The sequence below is a fragment of the Podarcis vaucheri genome (assembly GCF_965113315.1).
Source record: "Podarcis vaucheri genome assembly, chromosome: 15".
NCBI classification, from domain to species: domain Eukaryota; kingdom Metazoa; phylum Chordata; class Lepidosauria; order Squamata; family Lacertidae; genus Podarcis; species Podarcis vaucheri.
In genome coordinates this window covers 7,647,472-7,665,552 of record NC_138753.1, presented here as the reverse complement: position 1 = coordinate 7,665,552, position 18,081 = coordinate 7,647,472, and the positions used below count along the sequence as shown (strand labels likewise).

General features: G+C 46.8%; 1 protein-coding gene across 3 annotated transcripts in view; it reads left to right on the top strand.

Moving 5' to 3' along the window:
* The window catches only part of HNF1B (HNF1 homeobox B), a 58,973-nt gene extending 48,313 nt beyond the window's left edge, over positions 1-10,660 (top strand). For 2 of the 3 annotated variants that reach the window (XM_082200813.1, XM_082200815.1), the window contains exons 6-9: positions 1,700-1,832; positions 3,067-3,252; positions 4,406-4,524; positions 10,013-10,660. In XM_082200813.1, coding sequence (XP_082056939.1) covers positions 1,700-1,832; positions 3,067-3,252; positions 4,406-4,524; positions 10,013-10,033 — 459 coding nt within the window. In that variant the 3' untranslated portion in view covers positions 10,034-10,660. Of the gene's footprint in view, positions 1-1,699; positions 1,833-3,066; positions 3,269-4,405; positions 4,525-10,012 lie in introns of all 3 variants that reach the window. The other variant, XM_082200814.1, reaches the window with a different exon arrangement.
* The last annotated feature ends 7,421 nt before the right edge of the window (positions 10,661-18,081 follow it).

Below are 18,081 nucleotides of genomic sequence, written 5' to 3'. Positions count from 1 at the left end.
CATGTTAGGTTATAATAATAATTATTATTATTATTTATTCTTTGTACCCCGCCCATCTGGCTGGGTTTCCCCAGCCACTCTGGGCGGCTTCCAACAAAGACCAAAAATACACTAAAATGTCACGCATTAAAAACTTCCCTGAACAGGGCTGCCTTCAGATGTCTTCTGAATGTCAGGTAGTTGTTTATCTCTTTGACATCTGAAGGGCGGGTGCCACTACCAAGAAGGCCCTCCGCCTGGTTCCCTGTAGCTTTGCTTCTCGCAATGAGGGAACCACCAGAAGGCCCTCGGCGCTGGACCTCAATGTCCGGGCAGAACGATGGGGGTGGAGACACTCCTTCAGGTATACTAAATATATACTTAATAACTTCAGGTTGAGAGGCAGTAACTGGGTAATTTATAGTGGCAGCTGCCCAGCATGCTTCTGTGCACTGGAAAAGAGAGCCCCGGGCAGTGGCAGTAGCTGCCCGAGGATGCCCCTCTTATGACACCAGGCTTGAAAGGCTGATCACCTATCACTAGATAGGCCTATCACTTGATCTTCCACTCAGTGTGTGGCCAGGATGGGTGTGTTAAGTGTGTTGGACGGCATGTCCTCACTGAGGCCGGCTGCCTGGCCAATGACCCCCGTGAGGAGAATGCGAACTTTAGCACAGGCAATGATGCCGCTGCCATGGGGCCAGGCAAATGGACCTTCCTGCCCAAAGTGTAATGGCAGCCATCTTGAAAACCGTTCAAAACATCCACAGTTCAACCTCTGAGGTGTTTTTGCCCTCTCTTAGCCCCTTGTTCCCGAGCCCCCGGTTCCTGGTATTATAACACTTATTTCCCCTCTTTGTTTGGGCAATGCCAGCTTTCAGTACCAGAAGTGTGAGAATATTCTAGAAATTCACCTTGTGGGGTTATTTTCCTTGGCCTAGCTTGACTGATTCATGTCACACTGGGTGGTTTTTATAGTTGCTTTCTCTCCCTTGGCCAGGGATGCATAGTTCTCTTCTGAGACAACCTGGCCTTCCGTCCAGAAAGTCGTTTATTGACTACCGTAGCCTGGCTCACACGGCACTCTACAAATAACGCTGCCAGGGAATTGCCCCCCTCCCACGAAATGTGAGGCCAGTTTTTGGAAGGCCAGGTGATGACGCCTGTAGGAATGTTGAAGGACTTTTGAGATAAGAATAACAAAATCATTCAGGGCCAGGGAAGAGCATGTGTGGTGTTGTGGTAAGTGTGTTGGACTTAGGACCTGGGAGCACCGGGTTCAAATCTCCACATGGCCATGAGGCTCCTTTGGCCAAATGCCGTCTCTTAGCCAGACAAGGGTTGTGAGCATAAAATGGGGCTGTGGTAAATGGAATGGTGTTTTGTCCCTTGGAGAAGAGGGATTTAACATAAGTAATAGTAAATATATAAAAATCTCAGGTGCTACTGGATTTCCCCCAAAGGAAAATCTGAGGTGAATTGGAAGGCCTCTGCTCAAAGTAAGCATCTCTGGGAATTCTGAGGTAAAACAACAAAAGATTTCCAAAAGGACATACAACAGTAGTAAAGGCTGCATCACAAACCTCTGTGCACAATCTTACTTATTTGTAACTTTTATATCCTGACTTTCTGCCTGTGTGAGACACTCAGTGGAGCTAGAGCTGTTTGGCTGACTGTCCATGCCTCAGTTTTGAATTGCCCCTTCTTCCTTTCTTGGCAGATTACGGCGCCAGGAGGTGGGCTTCCCCCGGTCAGTACTCTCACGAACATCCACAGCTTTTCCCATCATAATCCACAACAGTCCCAGAACCTCATCATGGCGCCGTTATCAGGTGTCATGGCTATCACACAAAGTAAGTGCTTTTCTGCTGGACTGGAAGGCTGTATCTTTCTTTCTTTTTAATAAATATTTTTATTGCTTTTTCCCCCAGATAAAGATATACAGTCAATTATACAAAGAAACATCAACAACAAAGAAAGAAAGAAAGAAAGAAGGCTGTATCTTTCTTTCATATTTATATGATATGCCATCAGTGTGAAGGGCATTTTAGAGGGAGCAGGAGACAGGTCTCTCCCCCGAGGATCTTACAGCCCAAAGTTCAACAATGGGAGAAGAACCGAGGAAAATGGAAACAGGTGTGAACACGGAAATAACATGTTGTTATTTCCGTTACACATACTTAAGCTTAGGTACAGTTGGATAGGTATAGCCAACATGGTATCCACCAGATGTGGTTCGACTGCAGCTCCCATCTGCCTCAGCCAGCATAGCCAATGGGAATGGATGATGGGAAATGTAGTCCATCATTCGTATGGGAAGCACCTCATTAGCTGTCTTCAGCAGAGCACGTGTTGGTGAAGGGGTTGGGCCAGAGGCTTCATAGAAAAAGTGGGCTTTGAAGAGGGGAAGAAAGGAAGGCTTTTTTTGGCCAACTGTGGATTGCATTCAGTGTTAGTCATACACAGAGTAAACCCATTCATGAACATAGCTAACTTAGGTCTACTAATCTCATGGGGTTTATTCTGAGTACACCTTTACCTTTACCTTTTTCACTCTTGAGGAAACTTTAGAGACTTTCATTAAGAATTTCTAGAAATTTTATACAGTGGTACCTCTACTTATGTGCCCCTCCTGTCATGTATCCTTCAGGATATGCACGCGGCAAACCCGGAAGTATATTTCCGGGTTTCGCCACACGTGCATGTGCAGTAGTGCTCTATTGCACCGCACGCATGTGCAGAACAGGCACCTCCAGTTGCGGAAGCCTCGGGATCCGACGGATCTTGTCCACAACCGGAGGTACCACTGTACCACCATGTGTGAATCAAGTCAGGAAGGTAATTGATGTATGTTAGGAATAATCTGAGGGACCTTTTCCAGCTCAAGGAAGCATTCCCTTGTAGGAATTGTGTGACAGCGGTGGTCAGAGCCGGAAGCAAAGGGGGAACGGCAGCGGATGAGACTCATATACCTTTGCACTGTGGATTACATTCCGGACATGCAGAAAGCTGCAAGGGCCCAGATTCCTCACCCTGTTCTAATTTGTTTCCCCTTTCCCCCTCTTCCTCTCTCTCTCTCTCTCCCAGGCTTAAACAGTTCCCAAGCACAGAGCATCCCCGTCATCAACAGCGTGGCCAGCAGCCTGGCAGCCCTGCAGCCCGTCCAGTTCTCCCAGCAGCTGCACAGCCCCCACCAGCAGCCCATCATGCAGCAGTCGCCCAACCCTATGGCACAGCAGCCCTTCATGGTGACGCAGCTGCAGAATTCACACAGTAAGGATCTTGTCAGGTATTTCCCGAGGTGAAAAGAGCGACTAATTGTGCCCACGTCTCCACCGTACATTTAAAGCGGTATTATACCGCCTTCACAGCCATGGCTTCCCCCACAGGATTCTGGGAGTTCCTTGGGGAAGAGGGATTGATTGTTAAACTGCTCTGGGAGATAACAGCTCTCTGAGGGAAAGAAGAGAGTCCCTAAGAACTCTCAGCACCCTTAGCAGACTACACTTCCCAGGATTCCTTGGGGGAAGCCATGATGCTTTAAATGTATGATTCAGATGTGGCCGAGGTGCTGTCTGTCTGTATTGTTGGGAGGAGCAGTTGCTACAGGGGCCAGAATTTTAAAACGTTGAATCTCCTTCCTAGTTCCCGGTTTCCCAGGAAAAAAAAAACAGAATCTGTGAATCACTGCCTTAACGAAAGTAGGGTTTGCCTTGCTTTTTACAGAACACAGCCCTGCCTGGTCCAAGTCCAGTTTAAAATAAAGAACCCTAAGATGGGAGAGTTGGGGGGGCCTGGACAGCAGACTGAGAAGTGAAAACAGGGCAGAAGGGACACTGTGGTGTAGTGGTTAGACCTAGGTTCAAATCCTCATTCAGCCTCAGAGCTTACAGAGTGATGTTGGGGCCACTCAGCCTTTTTTAGCTTCAGTTCTGTCATTGGTTTGTTCCAAAGATAAGGAATGGCAGGGGCACTACGTTAGGCGCATAAGATGGAATTGATTTCCGTTCTGATCCATATTTATTGCATGCAGCACTGTATCTATTCCGCTGCAGTTCAGTTCCCAATATTACGTACATTATTTGCCTCACTGTCTGCTGGGATGGGAATTTACATAATTATTATGTAATTATTCAGTTTCCAAGCTGAAAACAACAGCAAATACCAATGCATTCAGTGGAATGGTTTCTGTTCTGGATGGGGGACCAATAAGTGTAATTTGTGCTCCCGCTTCCATTTCTAACAAATTTTAAAACTCCATAAAATAAAAACCCCAACTAATAATATAAGACTCATCATCTCTTGGAGTGAGTCTTTCTCCATTGATGGGGTGAGCCTGTTTATACTGTAGTTGCACGCTAAAAGGTTTGCCTGTCTTCCCCACTACCTCACATGACAGAAGTGCTGTTGTCGTTTCCCTCCACAGTGTACGCGCACAAGCAGGAACCCCCTCAGTATTCCCACACATCCCGGTTCCCTTCAGCCATGGTGGTCACGGATACCAGCAGCATCAGTTCGTTAACCAATATGTCTTCCAGTAAACAGGTAAATAATGACCAGCCAAGTCTTCTTTGTGGAAACTGGTACGCCAAACAAAGGCACAGGTTCAGAGCACAGCCCGATATGAGCTGCGGTTCTGCCAGCCTCCTAGCTGACTGACAACACTCCTATACAACTAGAGTTGCCACATCTCCTGAGGGAGGCGAGCCCGGGAGTTCGGGGCTGGAGCCTGATGAGATGAGGAAGGGCCTAACAATGTGTTAGCACTTGGCGGGTCCGAGGAAGAACCTTGTTGTGCCTAGTGCCTCAGGGATGGGATTTGAAGTCAGGAGAGGATAGCCCGGCCCTTACACCTCTTTTTATGAAACACGTTAGTGCACCCCCCTCCAAAAAAATAAAAGAAAAATCCCCTAACCAGTCCATTTTGCTGTAAATGGCCTGAGCCATTTAGCGAGGAGTTCTAACAAAAGGCCCTCTTTCCTCCTGCTTTAAAGGCAGCTTTGCAGACCGTGGGAAATATTCAGCCTTTATCGATTAACAGATAGTTAGAGGAGAAGACCTTGAACTTCTCAACAGATAAGCTTTCGCGTTTTAAAAGAAAACAAGGCGTGCCAAAATTATTATAATGGGCTGGGTTCAAGAATGTCTAGAACGAGAGCTTGGATTCCCATACAGGGCCAGTGTTTCCTGGAGGCTGCTCAGAAGGGGCTGATGAATGGAAGTCTCTGTGGGTGCTTACAGCGGGGGCTTGCATGAGTGTTGGGTGCATTGAGAAAGGGCTGCTCATTGCTCAGTGATTAGAGCACATGTTTCACATGCGAAACTTTCCAGGTTCAATCTTGAGCCTCTCCAGCCAGAACTGGGAATGTCTCCATTCTAAAACCCTGGAGAGCTGCTGCCAGTCAGTGTAGACAATACTGAGCTAAATGGACAAATGGTCCAATTGATGTCAGGCAACTTCCTATGTTCCTAAGTCCTAACCTCCTAGTGGTGCAGCAATAAAACTGCTAGCACATTTGGAAAGGGTCCGTTATGGTTTCAAAATGGATGGAGGAACTGTGTTTTGAGATTCCTGCATTGCAGGGGGTTGGGCTAGATGACCAGGGCTCCCAACCAACTCTACATGGTTCTATGATTCCACAGAATTTGATTTGACTGGAACTTCCATCCCCTGGCAGACTGCTGAATGGGGCTAAGTCTAGTTTAACTGATCATCATGACCAGCCTAGCAACCATAACGCCAAACATGGTTCAATGAGAAATGGATGTGAAACCCCCTTGGAGAATTTTGCTCTTAGCTAAAGTTTAATTCTCCCCTTAAAACTATTCATCAGATATTTTTGCCTGATGCGAAAACCTCCTTCCAGTCCTAAGGATGTCTATAAACATACAAATAACCCTCCAAGACATTTTGCCCGGTTTGGTAAGGATGCTTTTGAGAAATCCCTCAATCGTTTTGCCTAAGAAAGAACCACAAGATTAGGTCCCATCACAAGCAGTTCAGATCCATCACAGCCAGTGTGTGAAATCTTTGTTTGAGCAAAAATAATTCCCCCCTCTAGTTTACACAAATTTACAACACTGAGCTTTTGTTCACCTTGTCTGGAGAGTTCCTTCTGGACATCTACAGTTTGCACCATCCTGTCTGATTTGTTTATATGAGGGTGTTGTCCATATTGGTTGGTGGCAACCGTCTGGATTTGGAACCACATGGGGCCTGCAGAGAAGTGTTTACCACACTGCACTGGAAGGCGAAAGTGTTGTTTTCAAGCCCCCCCCCCCCCACTCCTGTTGGGTTCCCACCCTTTTTAGTGAGCCGGAGAAACTGCTTGCCCACCATTCTTCATCAGTCAAGCAATCAGGCGCATCCACACCACTGGGGGAAGAAGACCATTTCCTTAGCAAGGCTCTATCGATTCATCTGCCAGGCACTCAGCCATAACTTTGTCCTTGATTGATTATTCCATCTTGCCCTCCAGTTGACTTTGATGCTTGCGTGTTGGAACAAGCCCTCCTGGATTCAGGAAGCGTCCTCTTAATCAAAACCCAGCAAGATGCTGCTTGCTTGGCCTCGCTGGGGCAGTCAAACGTGGGCATGGGTGGTGGTGGTAAAGAAAACTCAGCTTATCGTTAGAAGAGAGCTGTTTGGGATAATCAGCAGCAATTAGCTGTTTCCCCATATTTATATTTATATTCAGCCATTTATTTACACAAAAGTTTTACACACACACACACAGAGAGAGAGAGAGAGAGAGAGAGAATGCTTAATCAAAGACAATTTCTTTGTTATTAAATTTATTTGTTTGATTCCATTTATGAGTCACCACCCATAAAAATACCTTGTTATAATGAGGTTATTATTGGACTGTAATTGAAAACTAATAAAAATTATTATCAAGAAAAATAGCTTGAAGCAATTTGACAGCAAAAACCTCAACAATAAAAAAGACCATTATGTCGAATCAATTAAAGCAATTCCACATGTCGAAATGACTGCCGTACACATACACAAACAATCAGAAACAATTCCATATTATAACAACATATTAAAAACAATGTCATATGTAAGAACAATTTCAAATCCAAGTACAGTTAGAGACTGGAATAAATATATGTATTTTTAAGCTGCCTTTCAGACTATATCCTTCTCAATGTGACTTGCATTAATAACAGCTAACAAACATTAGAGCATACAATCCAATTTACAGTATAAACTGTCAATTTATATATTTTTTATAATATTTTATTAGGTTTTATCAATAGAAAAGTTTAGAAAAATACAAAAACGAAAAAGATACAAAATTACAAAATACAGAAATACAGACATTGAACACAAAAAAAGAAAAAGAAAAAACACATATAAAAGAAAACAAAAATTCCCTCTTTCTTAATTTCTCATCTTTAGTTAACTTATTTTCCTGACTTCCTCACGTCTCCCATTTTTGTATCCCTTTTAAAAATTGGTTCAGCAAATTCATGTCCTATTAGTTTATCTATTATTAATCCCATCTTACATTTTACCTTGTTGCTAGAACCCCTGAAATTCATTTCAATGTCATCAGCATTCAAAAATTTTACAATATTTCTGCAAATAAGTTTTAAATTTCCTCCAATCTTCTTCCACCAACTCTTCTCCCTGATCTCGGATTCTGCCAGTCATTTCCGCCATCTCCATATAGTCTATTAGTTGCATCTGCCATTCTTCCAAGGTGGGTAGGTCTTGTGTCTTCCAATGCTTTGCAATGAGAATTCTTGCTGCTGCTGTAGCATACATAAAAAAAGTTCTATCCTTCTTTAACACCGATTGGCCAACTATGCCCAAGAGAAAGGCCTCTGGTTTCTAAACTGTCAATTTAAATAAATCCAATATAATAAGAAGAGCCTGCCGGATTGAGCCAATGGCCCCTCTAGTCCAGCGTCCTGTTCTCACAGTGGTCCACCAGATGCTTGTGGTGAAGCCAGCAAGCAGGACCTGAGCTCAACAGCACTCTTCCCTTTTGTGGTTTCCAGCAATTGGTATTCAGAAGTGTTGATGCCTCTGTCAGTGAAGGGAGAACATAGCCATTGTAGCAAGTAGCTATTGAAAGCCATAGAACCATAGAATTGCAAAAGTGGGAGGGACCACGTCCAACCCCCTGCAATACAGGGTGTGTTGTTGTTGTTTTGCCCAAGGTGGGGTTCAAACCCACAACTCTGAGATTAATTGTCTCATGCTCTACCGACTGAACTGTCCCAGATGGCCTCTTTTAAAGCCATCCAAGTTGGTGGCCATCGCTGGCTCCTGTGGGAGCGAGTCCCATAGTTGAAGTTTGCTCTGGGTGAAAAAGTATCTTCTTTTGTCTGTCCTGAATCTTCCAACCTTCAGCATCATAATACAGTTCAGTAGTCGGCAGCAAAGACCCCAGCAGTAGCATGTGAAATCAAACCTTCACATAACAGCCACAGATTTTTTTTAAAAAATCCTTTTAAAAGTCCTTTAAAAAAACAAAACAAAAAACTTGAACTGATGCAGCCGGCTGCATATTTACCAGACACTGAGGAATTGGGGATGAGGTCAGGGGGGGGGGGTTCAGAGTGGAATGGTCTTTGGTGCCATCCCCAGATGTGCCTACTAAGCCAGAAATACTTGCACAAGAGAAGCCCATTGTGCAAGTAGCTTTCTAGTCCAATGTGGCTGCTTTGCCTTCCTCTGACTTGGGAAGACTCCAGCTCAGAAGCCCTAGTGCAGAAATAGCCCTCCAGAGGTTATCCTTGACCAGGCTGGCTGAGGCTGATGGTAGTTGGAAACCCAACAACACCTGGAGGGGGCACCATGTTGGCTACCACTAGTGGTAGCCAACTGCATTCTCCCCTGCTCTATCAGAGCCAGCAAGTGCTAAAGCAGGGTGGGCCCCTTTAAACGAAGAGGCTCATCTCAGCTAGCTACTGAGATGGAGCTCCTATTTCAGGCTCAGTCTGAGGGTGGCTGGTGCTGAAGCAACATTTGAGTGCTGCTCTTATGGAGCCACCAGGCTGAGCTCTGCAGGGAGCTGTCCAAGGTACTATTGAAGCCCCGCCCTGTCTCTGTACTTTAACCTAACCAGCTGAACTGATTTGTAAATGTCTGGAACCTTTCATACACACACCATAACAAACAACAATAACAATAATTGTATACCGCTCTTCATCTGTAGATCTCATGGTGGTTTACAGCATAAAAATGTAAGATCAAAACACCATCCTACAGTGTAAAAGAAGGGACGCGGGTGGCGCTGTGGGTTAAACCACAGAGCCTAGGACTTACTGATCAGAATGTCGGTGGTTCGAATCCCCGCGACGGGGTGAGCTCCCGTTGTTTGGTCCCTGCTCCTGCCAACCTAGCAGTTCGAAAGCACATCAAAGTGCAAGTAGATAAATAGGTACCGCTCCATCTGGAAGGTAAACGGCGTTTCCATGTGCTGCACTGGTTCACCAAAAGCGGCTTAGTCATGCTGGCCGCATGACCCGGAAGCTGTACGCTGGCTCCCTCGGCCAGTAAAGCAAAATGAGCGCCACAGCCCCAGAGTCGGTCACGACTGGACCTAATGGTCAGGGGTCCCTTTACCTTTACAGTATAAAGAAATGCTCTTTTCTCCACTCAGTGCTACTTTTCTTCAAGGTAATCTTTTTGTATGTGGCAGGTGTGGGAAACCCTTTTGATCCTGAGGGGCCACATTCCTTTCTGAGCAACCTCCTGGGGGCCACATGCCAGTGATGGGCTAGGCAAAAGTGGGCACAACAATGAATGTAAACATTACCATTGTGCAGTAGGCTAGCTGATACACACACACACACCCTTCTCTGTCCTCCCATCTCAACAAGCAAGAGACATAATCAGAGTTCAATAACACATTCCAGCTGGGGAAGAACACTCAAGGAGGGCCTGAAGCCTGGCGAGTGAGGGGGTGGCCTGGGGAATTTAGCCTCTGGGCCTGAAGTTCTCCACTCCTGGAATATGACTTCTAACCTCTGCCTCCCTCTTCTTTCCCTCACCTAATACCCCTTCCCCTTTTAGTGTCCGCTGCAAGCTTGGTGATGCTCCATACCTCACTTCCTTTGCCTATAGCAACCAGAGATTATTTCCCCTCGTCATCCTGCCAGCGAGCGACGACAGAGTCCTGGGGCCAGGAGGTTATCCAGAGGTCTGGCACCATAACAAAGAGAGCCCACCAAACCTGGCGAGAGGGCTGGAAGTTTCAAAGACAAAACATTTCAGTGACTTTTGCAACGGGTGCAAAGATGACATCCCTGTGGGTCTCTGTCACACCACCCCCCCCAGCCCACAGTAGTTTCCAAGACCTACTGTCTTTTAAGGATTTTGAAAGTATTTTTCCTTCCCTGGGGGCATTTCTTTGCAAGAGAAGTGAGAACAAAATGGATATTGGACTGAGGAGGAGTTTGGAGAGAGTGCAAAAGCTGAAGATCAATCATATTTATAAAGAGTTACATTCCTCTACCAAAATGGACCAGAGTGTGAAATTGGGGCTGTTACTTCAGGTTGTGGAGGATGAGCTGCCTGTGCTGTTGAACTGAGCCAACGGAACTGTATATAGAGAAACGCGGTGATTTCCCGGCTCCTCCCTTTCCTCCCCCCCCCCACAGCCTATCCAGAGAGATTTATATATTAAAGAAAGTTAATGTTGTCCAATGGATGTAAAAGAAATTAAGTGCAATGTTCTCCACTTGTACATAGAACCACAAGATCTCTTTATTATTTCTCTCTCTCTCTCTCTTTGGGAAGGGCAGAAGTTAGTTTGCAGTAATCCCAGGGGTTTTTGTTTGTTTGGGGTTTTTTTTTTAATACACACAAGAGGGAAGGAGAGAATAACCTGAGGACATAAGAGCTTGCTGGATCAGGCCAGTATCCCACTTTTCCCACAGCATATGGCCTCTGACTGCAGGTAGAACACCTCCCTTATGGGTAGTTGTCTTGTCTCCCATGTTTCTAGCCAAATGCGATCATTTACCAGCATTCCCTGTGGTGTGTTTCGGGTGGGGAGATAGAAAGGATTATGGTCCAAGCGATGTCAGAACTGAAGATTGAAAGTAACCCTTGGATTATTGGCCACTGTCAGGCTTCGGGGAATCTGATCCCTCCCCAGTGGCAGTAATTAAACAGATCAAACAAAAGGGAGCATTCTTGCCAGATAGTTTCTTTAATAATCACAGCGAGAGACAAATGAATGCATATCTCTCTAAAAATAGCGTGGGTCCTAGTTAAGGTTCACCCCCTCTGTCCCCATTAATCTACGTCACTCCTACGTTTGGTAATCTGATCTTGTTGCCTCTGCGCTTTCTGTTCTATCACTCTCAGAGTCCGTCTAGTTCTAGGCGAAGGGGAGTCAGGAATCTGCCAGCTGCCCCTCTCCTAGTGTTCCCTCTTCTAACTGTTCCTCACCCAGTATTTCCCAGCTTTTCCCCTCTGGACTATGCCCCTCTGCAAGCCACTGTTCTAAATCAATAGTGTCCTCCTGGCCTTGGGAAGGTGAAGGGGGGGGGGGCTCCCACCATTCCTCCAGCCCCTGACATCCACACCTGGGCAACATTGCAAGGGCCACCTGCCAAGGGTGAGTGTGCCCAGAACACATGCAGCATTCTCCATCCAGGCAAGCAAGAAATACCATCTCAGTTCAAGGACATCTTCTGGCCAAATACACATTCATGCAGGAAGGGTCAGTGAGGGGTGTGGCCCGGGCAAAGTCCTGAAGACTGGACAAGAGATGGCTGGAAGACTGCATTTGGCACCTGGTCTCGAGGTAGAGGGTGCCTAACAAAATCTGCCATCCCTTCTCCCCCTAATTTAAGCCAAACTCTTGCTTCACTGTGGCCTTCTAAATGCAGCAATTCTAGGAAAAGGCCCTCTCCCACCTTCGTAATCCAGGCCACTGCCACAAAAGGGACTGAATTGCGTGTCTTGGGCTTGGGTGCATCAACACCATAGACAAATGGTTCTGAATGGTTGCTTTGTCTCTGCAAGGCAGGACCACATTCCCTTCTGAGCAATGTTTTGGGGCCCACACGCCAGTGGCTGGGAGAGCCAGAGGCAAAAAATAAGCACAATATTAAATGTGAATTTTGCCTTTGTAAAGTAGGCTTGTTTCTACACACACACCCCCAACCATTGCCTCTATCCAGACAAGCAAGAGGCATAATCTGAGGGCACAAACCAACTGGCACAAAAATTCAAGGAGGCTCAAAGCAGGGTTGGCAAGGGGTGTGGCCTGGGAAGGTCCTGAGGGCCTGATGGGGAGAGGCTGGGGGCCATAGTTGTCTCTTAGGCCAGAACTAGGCCATCCTTGTACTAGGACTTTGAGGAAGAGGTCTAGACCCCCGTTATCAGCAGCGATGCGAGACGCAATTCTTGTTATTTATTGCAAGCCTGGTACCTGGCGACTCCCAAGGAAGGCCCTTCTCCCAATAAAGGACTGAGCCTCTTCCCACCAGCTGCCATTCACTCTCCAGTACCTTCACACAGGAGCAGAGATGACAACTCCATGGTGGCAGATCCATGAGGGCAAATGGCCCACCAACCTCCACCTGCCGCCTTCAGCCAGTGAACATCTGCCTGCCTTCTTACAGTCTCAATGGGTATTAGTCCCCACCAGATCACATAAAAGGATTTGTCACAGGGAGGCGTTAGAGCACTTAGCAGTGGGGCTTGTGGGTTGCCCCTGAAAGGAGCTTCAATCCTCAAACAGTGGGGCAGAGTCTGAGAAGAGTTTGGGCCTAGAGAGAAGTAAAGTTTATGCCTGCAGTTGGGTCTCTGGGAGCTTCTGTCCTATCAGGTAGAAGCAAATTCAGGTTGTACACAAAGCTGATTTGTTGCTCCTGTACACCTAGCTCACTTCCATCCCTCCAAAAAACAACAACCAACCACTGGGCTTTTTGCAGTTAGGAAAGTGAAGGTGAATGCACTGTGTTGTAGACAACTCAATAAATAGCTGGTGCTGCCCAGTCTTCCTGCAAGCAAATTGGGAGGGATGCTCAATAAACAGATTGTTGCAGCAAGGTGCTAGCTCTCAGTGACCTGTCCATGGTCCTGCAAGCCTTGAGAATGACTATCCTTGCTCTGTCTGGAGGCAGTTATAGCCCGGGATCATCCAGACACCCTGAAGTGCATGCCTTGTCCGCCCTGATTCTCTCTAGCATGTCAGTCTTCCGACATCACCTCCTGTTTCCTTGACCGTAAGTGGCACCTGCCCTCCCAGAGGTGAGCAGCTGAGAAACCCCAGGTCCAAACTGCCATGCTGCAATAAATACGCCGTAGCTGCTGCTCAAAACTGGAACTGCCCTTTCTGCAAAACTGCAGCATTTACCATCATGATTAGGGACAGACATAACTGTCGATTTCCGTTCCTCCTGCTTTCTCAGTCGTCCAATCTGAAGTCCCATTCCCCACACCACCTGCAGCAATTTGAATTTAAAAAAAAAAAAATCTTCATGAAAATTCATCAGTATTTTTGTGCTAATTTCTCCAAATAAAAACATATTTTGTATGCAACTTTGCCTATTCCCGCAATCACTTCCTGCAGATATAATGCATTTCTGCACGTTGTTTGCACAAATATGCATTTATATGCACACTTTCCCCTAATGCAAGGATAAGGAACCCTTTTTCAGCCAGAGGGCCAAATTCCCATTTGAGCAACCTTCTGAGGGCCACATACGAGTGGTGTTTGCGCGGCAAAAGGATGTGTGGCCTAACGTACACCCCTCTCAATCCAGTCAAGAAGAAGAAGGAGAAATTTTATTTATACCCCGCCCTCCCCAGCCAAGACCGGGCTCAGGGTGGCTAACAACCAATAAAAACAAGTTGATTAAAATACAACATTAAAACAATAACATGCAACTTCTTCACAGGAGGAGAAAGGAAAAAAGAAAGAGGGGAAGAGAATCAAATTGATTCTAAGCCAAAGGCCAGGCGGAACAACTCTTACAGGCCCTGTGGAAAGAAATCAGATCCCGCAGGGCCCTGGTCTCATGAGACAGAGCGTTCCACCAGGCCGGAGCCAGTGTTGAAAAGGCCCTGACTCTGGTTGAGGCTAATCTAACTTCCTAGGACCCCGGGACCTCTAGGGTGTTGCTATTTATGGACCTTAAGGTTCTCTGTGGGGCATACCGGGAGAGGCGGTCCTGTAGGTATGAGGGTCCTAGGCCATGAAGGGCTTCAAAGGTCAAAACCAGCACCTTAAATCTGACCCTGTACTCCACCGGGAGCCAGTGCAGCTGGAAAAGCACTGGGTGAATATGCTCCCATGGCAGAGACCCTGTGAGGAGCCTCGCTGCAGCATTCTGCACCCGCTGGAGTTTCTGGGACAGCTTCAAGGGCAGCCCCGCGTAGAGTGAATTACAGTAGTCAAGCCTGGAGGTGACCGTTGCATGGATCACTGTGGCCAGGTTGGGGCAGGAAAGGTAAGGGACCAACTGCTTAATGCGGCGAAGGTGGAAAAATACCAAGAAGTATAATCCTAGTTAGTTCAATGACACTTTCAAGCCAGTAGGGGGCGGTGCAGAGCAGGGCGTGGCCTGGGTAGGATCCCAAGGGCTGGATTCAGAGGCCTGGAGGGCCAAATTTAGCCCCTCCTGCCCTAATACAGTCATTTTTGTACACATCATTGGACAGGGAACTGCATCACAAAATCTAGAGTAGTGTGTGCATTGAAAGATGTATGTGTTTCACCTCACCCATTGGTTTGAAAAGTGTGGATTTGGCCATTTCTCATGAAAATGCAAACTCAAATTTCTTTCCCCATCCCTATAGTCATGGGTATAGAAAAAGGGGGCTCCTGATGACTGGAGAGGGGAGGGAGCCAGAAAAAAAAAGAATGCCACAATGTGAGAGTAGATTTACTATAGGCAACAGGAGGGTACTTACTTGGGTTTTATTACATTTCTAGCCTTCCTTTCGCTCAAGCAGCTCAAGAACACAACCCTCATTTGATCTTCACAACAATCCCCGAGAGGGACGTTAGCTTGAGGGATAGCGATGGGCCCACAGCTTGATGGCTGTGTATACATTTGAACCTGGATCTCATTGGATCTGATCTGGCTCCACACTGGTTCTATTTGGTTGCAGTCCACACATTCCCTGCTAACAACATTTTGACCCTCATCACCCACAGCAAGCTGCAACCCCCAGGATCCTTCGCAGCGGACATAGAGCCGTGACAGTTAAAACCAACGAGAGTTCGTAGTGCAGAAGGTAGGTTGCCAACTGACCTCAGACACCTGTTGCGACCTGCTCTTGTGCCTCTTTTCAGAGCCAGTTGATGTGCAGTCATCAGGAAGTGTGGGTTCCCCACCACCACCCAGCACAACTGGAGGCAGAAGTGTTTCTGAATCCCAGTTGCAGAAAACCACAGGAGGAGAGAGATCTCTTGTGCTCAAATCCTGCCTGCAGATTTCACACAGGTTGGCCACTGTGAGAGCAGGAGGCTGGACCAGATGGGCCATGGGCCTGATCCTGCAAGCTTCTCTTATGTTCTTCTTATCTGTTGCTCATGTCTGCAGCTCAAGCTGGTATTAAAGCGCAGGAGCACAACCTGTTTAATTGGGGGCAACTTGGCTGCTGTCATAGACCCATTCATCATTTAATAACCAGACTCAAACCACTGAGTTTTAAACCCTTGCCCTGTCCCAATTCAGTTCTGATTGACACTCTCTTTTTGTATTTTTCTATTGTCGCTCTGGATAATTAATTGCACAGGACTGCCGTTTTAATGTCAGTGACAGACAGCGGGGATTTACACCAACAGAGGGGAGCTGGTCCTGTCAGAGTCCGCAACAGCATCCCTCTTTGGCTCCCTTGCCAGATGAAAAGCCGTCACTTTGCTTTTGGATATGTGGTCAAAATTAAATAGTAAGGGACACAATTAACCTGGCCTGAAAGGAATGGGCAACTATGCATTGGGCCCAGACGAGGACTCATTTGCCCCCACGCCTTTTCTGATGCTGGTGCGTTATTCAGTGTTAATAGAAAAATTGCCCTTTTCCCTTATGGAGTACCCAAGAGCCCGTATAGAGTCCTTACGTAGGTTCTCTATCGGTAGGAGAAAATAACAAAGGCCAACCAGAGAATACTGAGAAGCAAAGCAGCTAGTAAGCCTGATCTTTATTAAACTGTTGCAACAGGGAGCTCACACACCCCCCCACCCCCACACAGGAGGGAGGAGGAACCTAGAACCATGGTGTGCAAGCCCTTAAAAAGACTTTTAAAATTCCCACCCCGTACCTCAAGACCACCCCCAATACATCATACATACATCACAGAAGGGGTGGTCTACAGCAGAATCCTGTCTGGCAGGAAACCTGTTATTTATTTTATATCTTAGACCTTAAAATTCTCATAACATTCAGCATATCCAATTAGGAACTTAAAGAATTGCAGAGTTTGCAATGCAGGCGTCATAGGTAAAGTCCCGGCATGTGGCCATCCCATCTCTGCTTAAAAATCTCCAGTGAGGGAGAGAGTCTGGCACCTACCGTTCCAGCTTCTGCGACTGCCCTGTGGAAAAACAAGCCTAGACCTAGACCTAAAAGCCAATACAGTGGTACCTCGGGTTACATGCACTTCAGGTTACAGACGCTTCAGGTTACAGACTCCGCTAACCCAGAAATAGTGCCTCGGGTTAAGAACTTTGCTTCATGACGAGAACAGAAATCGCACAGCAGCGGGAGGCCCCATTAGCTAAAGTGGTACCTCAGGTTAAGAACAGTTTCAGGTTAAGAACGGACCTCCGGAACGAATTAAGTACTTAACCTGAGGTACCACTGTATAGAGACCTCAATCAGATGGTTATCAGGAAGAAACCATCGCTGTTACCTTGAAAAGCTCAGCTGTGACGCAGAGGTGCGCGGTAGCAGACCTCTTGGTAGGGGCATTAAGAAATTTGGTGGGAAGAGAGCTGACCTCTCGGTCACCCTCCCGAAGAAAGTGAGGCCCGGCCCACACCTGTTCAGACAGGCAAATCCTCTTTGCCAACAGTGGCGGTGTTTGCTCTGGAGGAGGGCAGGTGAGATCGGAGGGGCAGATGTCGCCAGGTCATGCTGAGGTTACCAATTCCACTGGCACCGTTGGCATTAGGGCCTTTGATAGCACGGCCCTGTTTTGCATGGGGTGTGTGGGTGTGGGTGTGTGTGATGCTGGTGCATCGCAAGCAGAGGTCGTGACCCACAAGTGAGTCAACAGATCTTGAAATTCTTATGCCCACCACCCATGCCCTCCTGGCCAAAATAAAATAAAATCACAGATGCTAATATCAAACATAAGTGCTGATGGTTATGAAAACCGAAGCAGGGTTAAAGAGAAATGATAGATCCGTATGCTTGGTTTGCAGAGGCAGAAGCAATATTTTGGGGTGGGAAAATTAAGGGAAAACGTCCCTCCCCACTAAAACAGCCCGACGGGGATGGTGTGTGCTGTCTGTTGTGGGAGAGAAGCCTGTGCTGTGTAGTGGTTAGAGCAGGACCTGAGAGACCAAGATTCAAATCCCCACTCGGTCATTAAGCTTACTGGGCAGCCTTTGGCCCAATCCTAGCTCTCTCAGCCCAGCTTACCTCATGGAGTTTTTGTGGGGGTAAAATGGAAAGCGGTGTGTGTGTGTGTGTGTGTCACCTGAAGCTTCTTAGAGGAAAGGTGGGGTAAAAGCAATAAAACCAGGAAGAAGGAGGGAATCAAATGGAGAACTTGGAAAGAAGACATAGCTGGCTGGCTGGCTGGAGCACTGAACAGGAGCGCTCCATGCTGCAACATTTTATTGCAGTGCCATCCTGTAGGGCAGGGAAACGACACATTTAGAATAAAAGAAGAGGTGCCAGTTTGATTAATGTTCAGTGTTTGAGACAAGGGTGGAAGATTACCTTTCTTAAATAGGAGGAAGGGAGAACAGAGATTGAATGACACAACTGACTCTTCCAGGCCATAGACAACAGGCCTCTTAATATTGTTGTTTGACTCCAATGCTCGTCAGCCCCAGCGAGAATGGGAAGGTAAGAACATAAGAAGAACTTTGCTGCTGGCTATCATCCGGAACCAGTGTGATGAGCTGTTTGAAAAGGACTGGAGTAAATTTATACAATATATGA